At 37.8% G+C, this 14,121-nt stretch overlaps 1 protein-coding gene across 7 annotated transcripts in view; it reads right to left on the bottom strand.

The window, feature by feature from the left end:
* The window catches only part of PICALM (phosphatidylinositol binding clathrin assembly protein), a 74,024-nt gene that overhangs the window by 17,857 nt on the left and 42,046 nt on the right, over positions 1 to 14,121 (bottom strand). For all 7 annotated transcript variants that reach the window (XM_082303736.1, XM_082303737.1, XM_082303734.1 and 4 more), the window contains exons 10-13: positions 13,371 to 13,494; positions 12,884 to 13,020; positions 10,377 to 10,477; positions 529 to 636 (exon numbers count right to left, since the gene is read on the bottom strand). In XM_082303736.1, the coding sequence (XP_082159862.1) occupies positions 529 to 636; positions 10,377 to 10,477; positions 12,884 to 13,020; positions 13,371 to 13,494 (470 nt within the window). The remainder of the gene's footprint in view (positions 1 to 528; positions 637 to 10,376; positions 10,478 to 12,883; positions 13,021 to 13,370; positions 13,495 to 14,121) is intronic.

Raw genomic sequence — 14,121 nt, 5'->3', positions numbered from 1 at the left:
AAGACCAGAAAGTATTTACTTTCCAGATGCTCAAAAGAACCAAAAGAGTACTGTGACTACAATCCAAATTAACTGTGTATGTTTTGATAATTTATCATTTTCTGAATAATCTTAACATTGAAAGAGTAGCATGTAGGCAAAGGAGTGCCAAAAATGTGTTGCACAGATATGTAAAATTAAGATGCAACTTTACCTCTTCCGACCACACTCTACAAACACAGACTTAATTTCAGTTGACAGTATGTGAAAGTGAAGCCTGGTCACTGTGTGAAGTTTTAATATTTAAGTGAAGGAAATCAATGTAAACATTTCAGCACGGTGCACATCGAAATAGTGTGTAAGTAAAAATTATGTGATTAATAAAGAAAAACTGGATGACTAATGCTGCTATTGACCTTTTGAAGTCAGCTTTCTTTTCTTCAGCTGGAACACTGTCACAGCAGTGTGAGTAAATACAGACTAAGAGATTTATAACTCAAGAACAAAAAAGTTAAAGGACATACGTCATCTATTTAATAAGTGTCTTACCACCAGAATCTAGGACAACATTAGAAGATTTGTTTCCAAACACAGACTCAAAGTCAACATTAAGGCCAGCTGATGGCTGTGGTTGAGCAACAGGAGATGGAGTGAACCCTGCGGAGAAAAAGAAAGAAGTTGAATGTTTTTATACCGCATTTCCCATGAATCCACCTTCTTTATGCAAGACAAGCCAAATGAATATGGAGATTATTTAAGTACCACAGAAAGACTAGGAATACCTCAAAGGTCCAGATTACACCCTGACACCAAGAAGCATGTAAGAGAAAGAGCTAGAAGCAGTTCATTTGAAATTTATTTGGAGTTACTCCTCCAAAAAAAGGTTTTGTCTCAAAACCTGGACGGACAGGCCATAAAAAAACCCACTTCTCCCCCCAGTTGCTAAATCTCTGGACTCACTATTCATATTTTCCCCATTCTTTTACCAAATGCTTACAATAAAATTATTGAGGAAATAATCACCATGCTTCTCTAGGAAAAGAAGCTGGCTGGGTACAGAATCTGTTTCAAGATTAGCTGCCTAACAATTATGCCCTCCATGTTTTATATCAGTTGAGCAGTTCTCTTAGATACAACTGGAGTAAGATCCAAACCATCCCAAGGTGCCTGACTAGTAATGCCTTCGATTAGATCCTCTTAATACTAATAATTTTTATAGCGCTTACTTAGTTATTTTTGGACACACGTTTTGCAGGCGACCATGTTTTGCAGGTAAGTTTCTAAGGCAAGATACAGAGAGTCAAAGGCAAGTTTCAACTCCTATTTCTGTCTGAACTTACTCTGTTTGTCTCCTTCTATGTAGCTCTAAAGCAGCGTTCTCCAAATACACAATTTTTTTCAATACTGTGAAAATTTATTGCAGTACAAAGCATTGCGTATGATATTCAGCGGTATTATGTTGATAGTTCAGTAATATGGAAGTGAATACTGTTTTGCTTCTAGAATTGCATTTTTTAATGTTATATATGATCATGCACATAAGCGTGCATGTACATCATCCTGATATTCAGGCAATTACAGAAGTAATTATTACTTTATATGATAAGCACCAAAAAAAAAATGCAATGCCATCTTGAAAACTAGCTCTTCTGGTTTCTAACAAATTTTGATCATACACAGAAATAAAAGGATTACAAATGCTTCAGCAGTAAAACATTGCAGTGAGCTGAAATAACAGATGAAGAATACTTCTCAGATTTCATTTAGCTTGCTGTGACAGCACCTCATTTCAATCTTGCAGTTTTCCTGAAATAAGTCACATTTCACCTAAAAAATTAATAACTATAGGATGCTATCCTTGAACATAAACTTCACATAAAAAACCAAATTTGGATTACCTGTTCCTTCTTATTTGTTTAATGGAACACAAACTCATAACTCAAAAGCATCCATCATTAAGAATTTAAACAATATACTTTTCATTAGAAACAGATCAAAGAAAATAGCATACAGCAAAACATGGGAAGCAGTAATGTGGGAAAAGATAGGGAGTAAATAATCAACAAAACAAAATGAGTATCTTTATGACAAGTATACCGTCACGTTGTTACAAGCCATTTCAGAGACTCTGAGCTGCAGATAGGAATTCCTTTGCTGGGATGTCCTGCAACTCTTAAAACCGTGCCTGTACCAATAGAAAACTTCACTTACAATGGCTCACATTTTTCTTTACAAAATGGCCTCAACTGAAACAAGCTGAGTTTCCTGCTCTCACATTTTAGGAAGTTTCAAGCTTTATGAAGCTAACGAGATGAGATGAGCCATAAGATAAAACAATACATAGGGCTTCTTTGAATCAGCCTCTGAAAAAGATCAAATCCTACTCCTGGTATCAACCGCCAGCCCAGAGCATTTTGTCCAAGATGGATGTTTTGAAAGGTGCTAAGGGCGGTATTTTAAATGGAGTTCCTTCGAGGGAATAAACCAACAAGACTTGACAGAAACTAATCATCCTGCTTTTTGGATATGGAACAAAGGGAACAGAGTCATACATAGTATTTAACCTTTTGTTAAATGGCTCTAGCTAATTTCTATTCAAAGACACTAAACCAAAATGTGACTTTACGATGCTTTTAAGAACTAATTCTTCCACAAACCATTTATTGAAGGTATTCCTAAACCTTGCATAGCGACAATGTTAGCACTCTCTGTTCAGTCTGGTTTAGATAGATTATCGTCCATCACAGTCCACGGCCCATCTAGCAACTGTCGGGATGGTATTCCAGAACCAGCATCGGTACTGGGTCACCATACAGATATTACAGAGCTGCACACATGATTAGCCAGTAATTTAATGCTGCGGATACCTCCTTCTCATGTTCTGTTGAAACGCTTTGTACTAGTTTAGTGCACTGTTTAAGAGTAATACATCAACAAAAATTCCATAAGCAGCAAGAACATCCCAATCCCTTTATCTTAAAAGCAATGAGGTAGGGCAAGATGAGAAGATACTTATAACATGCAAGTCTTTTGTGTGGTATGTAGCAACATGGAAACTACAACAGATCCTGAAATGGGGAGATACTCATTTCATGTTTAGACTAAAGAAGTCTCAATTTAGCACAAACTGAAAAAATATATACCATTTGTGACAACACTCCTAGCACAAGCACACGAATGGAAGTTGGAGCCACCATAATAATGCACTTCTGTAGCCAGTAAATACCTACTAGCTCTAGGCACACAACACATTCAAGGTTCCGTGTTTGTGGTAAGGCTGTATCCCATTACCTACCTCCAAATAGACCAGCTACAGAAGAAGGCTCATTGCGGAAATGAGAAGCATTAGGGTAAGCTTGAGGACCACAAAAAGAATCTGATAAGGCGTATCACACAAGAGAGAAAGCCAGGAAAGGAGAAGAGGAAGAGTTACAGAAAGAGAACCAAGATATACCGTTTATCTGCTATTCAAAAATTTAATTTCAGGTCAGTCTGTAAACCCACATATACTCTAACAACATAGAACCAATGGAACGAAATCAATACACATCAGACGTACAGTAAGAAACAAGTTTACGTTATCTATAACACAAAAGGGGAAAGCATGGTTTCAAAGTTACAGCTATATTAAGATAAATACTCTTTTTTTTTCCCCCCAAGCAAATGCCGTGTTTTACACCCTTGGAAGAAATGAGTGTAAAAGCTTCACGGCATTTTTCTTATACCTGAAGTATAAGGATACAGCCCAATAGTGGTTTCATATTTGGTTGCCACAAAGGGATTTAGTTCAGTAAATGGATTGTAATGATCTAAAGAATCAGAAAGAATTATTTTAAATCCACATTCACATTATCGTAGCACCTTGTTTGTGCTACAGCTAAAACCGCATTTACATTTCACGTATCAATCCGTCAGGAGGTCACGCTTTCGTTCTAGATATATCTTTAGCGAATGAGACACTGGAAGGGAATGCAAAGTATCAACGCCATCCCGCTCCAGCCACTTCAGGGCTGTCATGTGATGACTGCTACACAAACCAGCGAGCGTCACAAAAAGCCGCCAGGCTCCTTGTTCACAGCCCTGCACTGCCGCAACTTTTTGTATGACTGCAGAACAAATTATAGAGAGGAAACCGATCTGATTGAATAACCCCCCTACTAAAGAAAGCTGTATTTCAAGTGATCGTTCTACATTCACATGAACCATACAAATTTTATTGGAGGTGTGGGAAAGACCGATTAGAAGCATCGGCCAGATTATTACACAGTAGTACCAGCTTAAAGTATTTGTATGCTACTGCCTCAGCCAACTAATCCTCCCTGGAAATGGCAGAGAGAAGTTCACAGCAAGAGTTCTTGTTCTTGATCTTGCTCGCTTTCTCTTTCCACTAACCAAAGACAAGCTAGGAAGCTAGTTAGCTAAGGTCACAAAGCGTAGGTGGTACGAGTATCTCTAAAGAGATCCCTTCGCTTTATCTCTGGTAAAAAGTATCAGAGATATCAAAGATCTCTTTGTGATAAGAGTCTGGATTCTTCTGTGATTAATTCTAGTGGGGTTCAACCTGCAAAAAGAAAGCCTGTGGTGCAGCACAATTGCCTTTAAATCTAGCTTTGCTTAAGAACAGAACCGACATGTAATTAATTGATTTTTACTCTATGAAAGCTAACTTAATTCTTCATACTGAAAAGTAATCAAATTACTAAGTAGCTGCACCGACAGAAATGTTAAAAGGATTTTCTAATGACAGCCACGCTGAATCACCTCCAGAGCAAGATTTCAACAGTTTTAAAAAGGCGAGTCATTAGTGTATTGCCACCTAGGGAAACAGTTTGAGCAGACCATGCACCAGGACGTGCGTGGCTTTATCAGTTTTGTCCCCCCCGCCCGTGACTGGGGGGAAAAACATCCACTACCAAAAAAGCTAGATTAAGCTCCTATGTTTAAAAAGAACATTTCAACCTGAGGAACAACGTAGTAGCGTTTTCTTTCCATTCTCTGGCATACGTAGTATTTTACCTTAAAATTCCTAAGCATAAGAGCCTGTGTAAAACCACACCCAAACAACTGCTTTAACTAAGTTCCTTTACGTCAGGTAGAATATCATCTAGGTGGCCAAGCAAGGATTTTAACACCATTTTCACGGCACAGTTACTAAATCAAGTTCTAACATAGCACAAAATCAGCCCCAAGTGACCAGCTTTTAGTTTCTGAAAGGCCCCACAAATACACTTTAGAAACTGAAATAATGTTAAAATTTTTAGGAAATAGGAAATTAGTTTAAAATGGTACTTTACCAACAAACATTTCATGTGTGGGTGTCCTACTGGTGAAAGTAGATACATCAGAAGACACAGACAGATGAGCAGCATCGTTAGTTTTTGAAAGGAAAGGATTTAGGTTTGGAATGGCATCATCAACACTATCAACAGTAGCAGAAAAAGGATCTGTTCAGTTCCAGAGAGCAAGAGAAAGAAGAAAAGGGAGATGGATTTAGTTACATGCTGCTTCCTAGGTACAGAAGAGTAAGAGTTACGAAGAGTCCAGGAAGTATAGTTTTCTCCTGACATCTCTAAACTTGGGATGACCTAGCTAATTGTTTCATTTTTAAGTTGTCCAGAATTATCCATTCTCTGCTCAAGAAAAATACTACAGGTATTAGCTACACATTTACTTTTTTTTTTTTTAATTAATATCATTTTGGTCTTATAAAGTGTGCTTCTTCCACGGTGTGTTTTATACTGAAAATTAGTATGTTATTCCTCTCTAAACATGATCACTTTTTGCTTCACTCCGTCATGTCCTGACGCTTGCAACAAATTCTCTAGAGCAAAGACTCCCTCTTCGCGTAACAGAGCCCCAGGTGTTAAGTGAGGATTTGATGCAACACCATCCCGAGGACAGCTCTGAAAACCCGAACAAACAAAAACAACAGCGCTGTACTTTTTCTTCTTTAAACTATGTTTATGGATTTTTTTTTTTTCCTGTTATTGGGCATCATGAAATTTTCAAGAGCTATGAATACACCAAGGTAGCATACAGGACAAAAGAACTTTCCTTACTACCTGGGGCATCAGGAGCAACAAGCTTGTTGTGGATATGCCATCAGCTGCAAGCAAGCAAAACCTGCTCTGCTTTGAGGGACAACAGCCAGTGAGCAGTGATGAGGAAAATGTTCCTTATTAAAAAACTGTTGGACCGTACTGGGGAATGTTTCCATGGATCTATGCGAGTCACTGTCTGAGGCATATAGGAGAGTTTTGAAGCTTCTTGAGGATGGATACAACTGCCAAGCTAAAATACTCCTGTACTCCAGGATCCAACAGATAAAGAGGATAGGAAAGGCAGCTATAGTGCTTATTGCCAGAAGGAGCTGCGGTTTAGCTGCCTGGCTTCAAAGCACACGAATCCTTGATGGAAAACTCAAGAATTCACAAGCAAGATCAGCAAGAGTTGCATCTAGCACTATTTGTTTTATCACAGCGCCTAGAACTACACCTTACCTCTTCTAGGCAAAACCACTACAGAGAAATGTCTGAATAATAATTATAAGAGAGATTTCTTAAGTACTTCAGTTCCTGGCCTTTTTTTTTTTTATTTTAAACCTGGTTACATTACCGATTTATCCACAACCCCTGTAAATAGTACCGTGATGTGAGCAGCAGCTTCAAAGTGTAAGTTATTTTCTCTCCCTGAATCTGACCTCACGATTCTTAGCTATAAATCCCACACAGCTTGATAACATGTAGATTTCAGTCATATGCAAGTCCTAAAGAAAATGAATTTTTAAAACCATAACTGCATTATGCTTTGCAGGCTTATACACGCTTTGATTTTCTGCAAGCTCAAGATATCTTATTCAGTAAGACCTGACTTCTCTTCCAAATTGCCTGGCTACACCGCAAGAACGAGCGAAGTACCTTAAAAGGCCTTTTTCTAAATCATTCAGTCAGCAAAATGACAGTGTCAAAACACTGAATAAAGGATAAGCAGAATATGCTAATATAGCATTTGTAATATATAACAGCAATATGAAACTTTGTATTGTCTTATGTATGTTTTAGATACTTATATTACCACCTAATGCAGTTGTGGACATGCCAGTCAGCCATCCACCCGAAACCAAGTCCTTGCTTCCAGGTACTGCTTAAAACTGTTGTCTGCTTTGACTGCTATTCTAGAAGCTGTAGAACAAACAGATCTGACAATAAAACAGGTCAGATTATCCTTTAACCAGCTCCTGCTTGCTGCTTCTGTTGCTGCTTCACATTCTTCTGGTTCTATTGGTTCTCCTTGGAATTGGAAAAAATCCAAACAGATAGGTCAAACTGATTATTTCCACACTGATACATTTGTTTTGCTTCTGAAGTTTAGGTACAAATTGATAGCTGGCACATACACCAGACACAGCTGGAATGGTCTCCAAATGATCCCAATAAACAGCTCAGACAAAACAGTATGAAAGCAGCTAAAAAGGACAGAGTTTTTAACCGTATTTGTTTCAAACTACTGTCCACTGGAATTATTTTACACACGCACTCAACAGGAAAATTACTCCATACTTTCTGTTCCCAAATCCCAAGGTTGTATATGGAGTTTCATGGGTTTTGACTAGTAAGACAATGCAATACAACTTTAGATTATAAAGATTCGCTCAGAAACGTAACCTGTTCTCAGAATCTTCGCTCATCTGCCTCATTCTAATTCTAGCCAGCATGTTCAATCTTGTCCGAGTCTCAAAACTTGCCAATGCTAGTGACAAAGGTAACTGAAAATTAATTGGGTTTGGGCAATTTATATCCTCGCATATTCAGATTTTAAAAATTGCTGTCTCTCCTGACAGCAACACCTCCATGTTTCTAAAGCCCAATTTCATCCTTGAATAGACATGGCCTCTGTTTGTGGCAATGGAATCACTCTGCGCCTTCAGGCTGTCATTAGGCACATTAATGATTCAGGTGCATTTGAAAGAGTAATTTGAATTTTGCAAACTTCTACCTTTAAGTTATCCAACTACAAGTATTTTACCTGAGAGAACAATGACAAAGGTTTTTCAGTGGCATCTCTTACAGTTTGAAAAAAGTAGACTGAAAACATACAATTACAGGACCCATTCTCTGGGAGTTTTTAACCTCATTAGCTTTAACATTTTTGGAAGCGCAAAAGGCAGCAACTCAAATATAATGCCTTTGTAACAATTTATCCTTTTCTTACACACCTAAAAGCTGCTGCATAAAATCTTTAACAGTAACTGATTTTAGTCCATTGCAACTTGTAGCCGGTTTGATACTCTTCTCAAAGTCACCATAAACACCAAATACAAACATCATCATGTCAGAAAATTACCTAAGGGAGGGACGCTGTGCAGTGGTTAGAGCACAGGACTGGAAATAGTTCAGGTTCCATTCTTGGCTCTGCCACTGACTGGCCGTATGACTTCAGACAAGTCAGTTAATTGCTCAGATCTCCCCATCTGTAAAATGTGGAAAGCACTTCTTATCTACCTCACCTATGTGAAGTGAGTGTTCATGTCTGTGAAGCTGAAGAGATTTTTCCTTTTTGATGAAAAGGTAACACAAAAAATGGTGATCCCAGAATTTTAGCCTAAAATTTTAGCAGACAATCCAGAATCTTCACAGTTAATTAAATCTTAGAAGTATTTAGAAATGTGTCAATAGTAAGCAGATATATCAATGACTGTTACTGAAGACTCTTACCAGGAGTAACACAACATTGAACAAACACAGACTTTCAGGCTCAATTTTCAGGTTAATAAAGAAATGCTAGATTGTGATGTGACTTTTGAGAGGAAGAGAATTTCCCCTTTTATCTCTCACCCATGAAACAAATAAGACAAGCTGAAAAAGAAGATATTTTCCAGTAAGCAAACAAGATGAGCCAAAACATTTTTCTCCATTTCTAAACTCTAAGCCTATTAAACATTGAAATTTGTATGCATAACTCGATACTCTCCTCACTGCATCTTCCTCAAAAGATGCTCTGCTCAGCAAAACTGAAGGACAAGTAAACTACTTTTATTTATTTTTGAAGCTACCGCATATATTAGTATTGCCTCCATCACTCAGAATTGTGTGTTATTTCCCTACAAACAAATGGGAGAAGGTACACAAAACGCAAAGTACACAGCAAAAAGTAAACAGAAAAGTAGAATACATACACTGCTTATTATGAAGATACATTAGATAACTGGAAAGATGTTTAGGAAAAGCTATAGTTCATAAAAAGAAATAGTGAAGTAAAATTTCAGAACAGGATTATTCTGATGCCTACCAAACTTTCTGAAGCTGCAACTCCCAATTTTTCACACCATAAAAGAAAGCATTTTTGCAACCATCTGGTTTATAAAAGAAAAATAATCTGGAAATAGCCACATAGTTCAGGAGTTTATTATTTTATGAAGTGTCATTTATGTAGAAAAGTAAAAAGAAACATCTTTAAGAGGTTTTTAACCCTCCACCAGTATAATCAACCGTGCAAGCAGGCAATATGTTACCTATATCAGAAGTATTCTGGAACACTGCAAAGCAGCAAAGAGAAAAAGAGCTTTGAGTAAATGACTAAATGCTCTAACACTCAAACTAATCTTGAAGTAACATCCATGACTTTCTAGAATGCTCTTGCTTGCCTCCTTGGTTTAAGGACTTGCCTGTATCAATAAGACAATCTAACATCTCATTCAGTCCATCCTAGCAACTCAGCAGAACGATAATTTGGGTGCACTGAAGTAAATTTCAGAGGGAAGAGTTCCTTATAAATTTTGTCTCTTCACTTAAAGAGATCCAACCACAGCTTTTTGCTACTGATTTGCCTTTGTAGTTAAATGAAATACAGCAGAGAATTTGTAAAGAGGTGCCTTATTTTGTTTTCAATAACTAACTCTGGCTTCTCTTGCCTTCTATGCATAGTTGTCACTCCTTTCAGGCCTCATCCAAGTTCAGCTCTATTACCACCTGCAAATTTGATTTAACATCAGACAAAATTTAAAATGTGTATTAAAGAAATTCTGTATTTAAGTTCCTGTGTATGCAACATGGGCTATCTGGCAGACATCTTCACAGAACTGACTTCTCACAGCTAAGTTTCTGTAGCTTGCTGTGTGACTCTTGAAGACAGCAGTTATGAGGCTGACAGAGCTGGGCAACAATTAAAGTAATTTTGCTATTAAGAACTCTCATATCAAAATTCTTTGTCATCACCACATGCTGCTATATTATTTTAACCCATACCCAGATTTGACTTTTTCCGCTCCCTTCACCCTCTTACAGCTTGTCTTTGCAAGATCTCTGTTTTAAAGGAAGAAACAACCCGCAGACTAGGGGAAACATTTATAGGAACATGGCCATAGCAATCAGAACCTTAATCCGATTCAGAATCCTTACCTCCCCAGGTACTTCCTACTTGTGGAGCAGCAGATATAGGATGTACAGACGGATGAAAAGTTGGCTGCAAATCAAGCAGATCATTTGGCAGCTTTGAAGTGCTACAAAGACAAATGAATACAAGTGTTTGAACTACATCAGTTTTCAATACATGGCAAATGCTAGCGACTGTCAACAGTAAATAAAGCTTTGTTACAAACTGGTTGTTACGAAGTGGATAGAACTAAGCCAAAATCAGAAAAAGTCTGTCAAACTTCACATTTTCAGTTCTGTAGAAGAGTGTTAATTTAGCAAGCTAAGTTCTATACTATGCCAAGTGACTTTTGTCAAAGCTGTCTAAGACAGAAAGACAACCAGTCTTCTCATCTTCCTCACAGCCCAACGCCAGGGCTAGAGCATGTTATGTTCAGCCATCTTCAGCAACTTTTAAAATAACCTCATGAAAGCCCTACAGTATGACAACAGCAGACTGACAGAATGTACTCTAATGGGCTGCACCACCAAAATGTTACATCTAAACTCCACAACTCATATCTTTCCACTATCAACCACCGCTGAGAAATTGGCTTACATTGATGAGCTATTAAAGAACTTTGAGGAAAGCAAAATATAAGAAGCCCTGAAACACTGTCACACATCAGTCGTGTGAATGAAAACTCATTTAAATGCACATTTTAGACTATTCACAACCAAATTGAGACCTAAGAACATCACATGGAAATGAAGAGTGAAATCTTAAATACAACTGCAGCCATAATTTCAAGAGTCAAATAGGAATAGTAAAATTCATCCTCTTGCAGAGAGTTAATTTCATACTTTAAATTAGTCCTGGGGGAAAAAAAAAAAAATTGGAGCACTGGTGTTCACCCAGAACTTTTTAGCACACAAAATGAACCAAAATTTGCACGTATGGCTACTACTCTGGACAGAAGCAAAGTCACTGTGGAATCCAAGCACCTTTTGAAACGAGATTGGCACAAGAGTTTAAAGGCTATTAGCCACATCCTCGATCTCTGTATATTCTCTTGCTGACTCAATCACTTGTATCATTCAGTTTTCACTACTTCATTTCAACAGCGACTGAAATCGCATTTTGCCACTACTGCTCCTGTTAAAAAGCAGCATGGTCTGGCACAGCCCTGTAATGTGAGCAGCAGAAGCAAGATGATTTTCAAGGTAAAGCTTCTTCAAGTTAGTGACAGGGATTAATCAGACACATTGCATTTAATAGCAAGCAACTGAACTTATGACCCAACACATGCCCCTCATGGCAGCTCCTGCTGTAAAATCTGTTCTTTGCTCACAGCAGTCATACTGCCAGCAACTGAATTTAAACAAGACGACAAACTAGCATTTGTTTTTAAGAAGAAAACGCTCTTGTCTTCACAATGTAGCATTTCTGGCTGTTTGAAGCAGCTTTATCAGATGTTTTTGTTTCAGACCTCTTAAGAGGCAAGATCAGATATTTGAAGTTACTAGTTCAAAGCATATGCCCAATTTCAAATATTTTGGTCCCTAAAACACAATTTAAAAGAAAAATCTTTTTTGAAAGAAGTCTTTCAGTTACCAACACCGACAGGTTCTCTAGCTTCTTATATGTGATTCAGCCATTTTCTACATATTTGGTGCCAAGTAATTTCCTAAAACAGCTTTCTAATGGGCAAAGACGGCTGTCAAAGTGCTGACTACTTTTAAAGAACAGGAAAAAGCTGAAAGAGACAAGTAGCTCCTTATGTGAGCTTTCACAGAACAACTAAGCAATTCTTTAGGTTTAAGATCACACCCAAAGCAAAAATATGCCTTCAGAGAGCTATTTCCTTCTATACTGATAAAAGCACTGTACCTTCTGCTACTGCTTGATTTGACAGGTATTTTACAGAATGAAGATCACACACTTACTCATACCAACAGTTCCTGCTAGTCAAAGATCAGGATTAGCATGCAGTGAGTACTCTTGCACTATCTTTACAAGTCCTTGCAGACAGAGATGTTCCAGATACAACTCAAGACTGCAAAACCTGCCTCTCTTCTTTCAAACCCTGTTTCAGGCTTTCCTTTTTCTGAAAATCTACAAAGAACATTTGTTACCACTCTACTTTTAAAGATCTAGAAATGCAACATTAAATTCAGTATTATCGTTACGACCTCCCAAACTGAATTTTTATTTGACTTTTCCCAAATTAACTTGTAAGGTCCTTTGGGGACAAAGCATGTGTGTTGTGCAATTCCAACTGTCTGGCTCGACCACTAGGAACAGCTACAAGGGCTGTCAGCAGTTTGTTCTTATCAGAAACTATTCTGCAAATGGATGATGAAAACACACTTTTTATATTATTTATGGCAATAGGTTATTTTCCCATCAACTCTACCCAAAACATCACTTCTTATCACATCACTAATGTACTCTACACCCAACCAGCCTTCTGCAATGTCCACCCTGCAGCAGAAATTTAGAGGAAACCCTAGCTGCAGTGCATCTCACAGTGAAGCAACACTATTAAGCATACCTGTTTGAAGAGCTAGGGGTAGAAAAAATATCAATGGCTGGTGTAGTCATTATGCTTCCTGCTGCAGTCGACACAGGAGAAGCTGCAGTTGTTAAAGAGGTATGAGGTTTCTTTGCAAGTTCTTTTAGACGTTGCTCCTGTTGGAAAAGTGAGCTGGCATAAGAAATCCAGAAACAACATTTGTGTAGATGCCTTTGGAGGGAAGTAAAGCAGAACTAAAGAATTCTTTTTATTTATTCCACACACCAGTGTCAGCTACTTATAATTAGAAGAGTCAGTGGTGTCACAAATCCTTCAGAAACTATTTTAGCGAACCCTCCACAAGCTGTATGGTATATGTACATAAGATTCTACTTCCAGCGCTTTGCCAACAGTACACGTTCAGTATTAATAACTCTGCTTTTCCCTTTACTTCTTTAAGAATCCTAATAAGCTATCAACAAGGACACAGGAAAAGTGTTTCTAATTAAAAAGTCTGTATGCCTACCTTTAAAGCTTTTAAGCGAGCCTGCTCTTCCTCTAACGCAGCCTGTTTTTCCCTTTCATCAACTTTCGTGAGGGACAGGCCAGTGCTTGCAAGGGAAGAGACTGCATTGGAAAGGGTGGTAGCCCTAAAGTAATTGGACAGGAGAAAAGCCGGCTGTTAACAGGTGACACGTGATAGGAACATCTAAAGAACACTTTGCTTGTATCCACCCAGTCTCCTTCTGAACCCTTTATAACATTGGTTTTATCTTATGCTGTACAATACAAAGTGATAAGTCTAAGTAAGATACCCCATACAAACTGCGAAATGAAAACGCCTAGAAATCGTGCTATCTGCTCTTATACATTGGATTTTGCGTTTTCCCCTCCAAACTGCATCACAGAATTCAGGTTTGAAGCCTTTGCTCTTTTCCCATTTGCCTAAGATGGCATTATTTGTAGATACATGGAAATCTCCAATAATCTGGGCTCCAATTCATGCTCTTGCTAATTTAACAGGCAAAGAGATCTAAAACAAACACTTAACTTTTAAAACAAACTAAAGTAATCTTACAAAATAAAGCAAATATTCTGAAAAGTAGCTAACAAAATGGTGCTAAGCCCTAATATTGTCACTACCATAAAAAAAGAACATATAAAATATTACTGCCTTATTTTTTGAACACGCAGTAAAGAAACGCTATCTAATTTTGCAAGTCTTCCCCCACTACTAAGCTTTAAATTTCAACAATGAAGTTAGTTGCCTAGAGGAC

The sequence above is a fragment of the Platalea leucorodia genome (assembly GCF_965183815.1).
Source record: "Platalea leucorodia genome assembly, chromosome: 2".
Lineage (NCBI taxonomy): Eukaryota > Metazoa > Chordata > Aves > Pelecaniformes > Threskiornithidae > Platalea > Platalea leucorodia.
The sequence above is the reverse complement of the archived record's forward strand: the minus strand, read 5'-3'. Positions and strand labels throughout refer to the sequence as shown.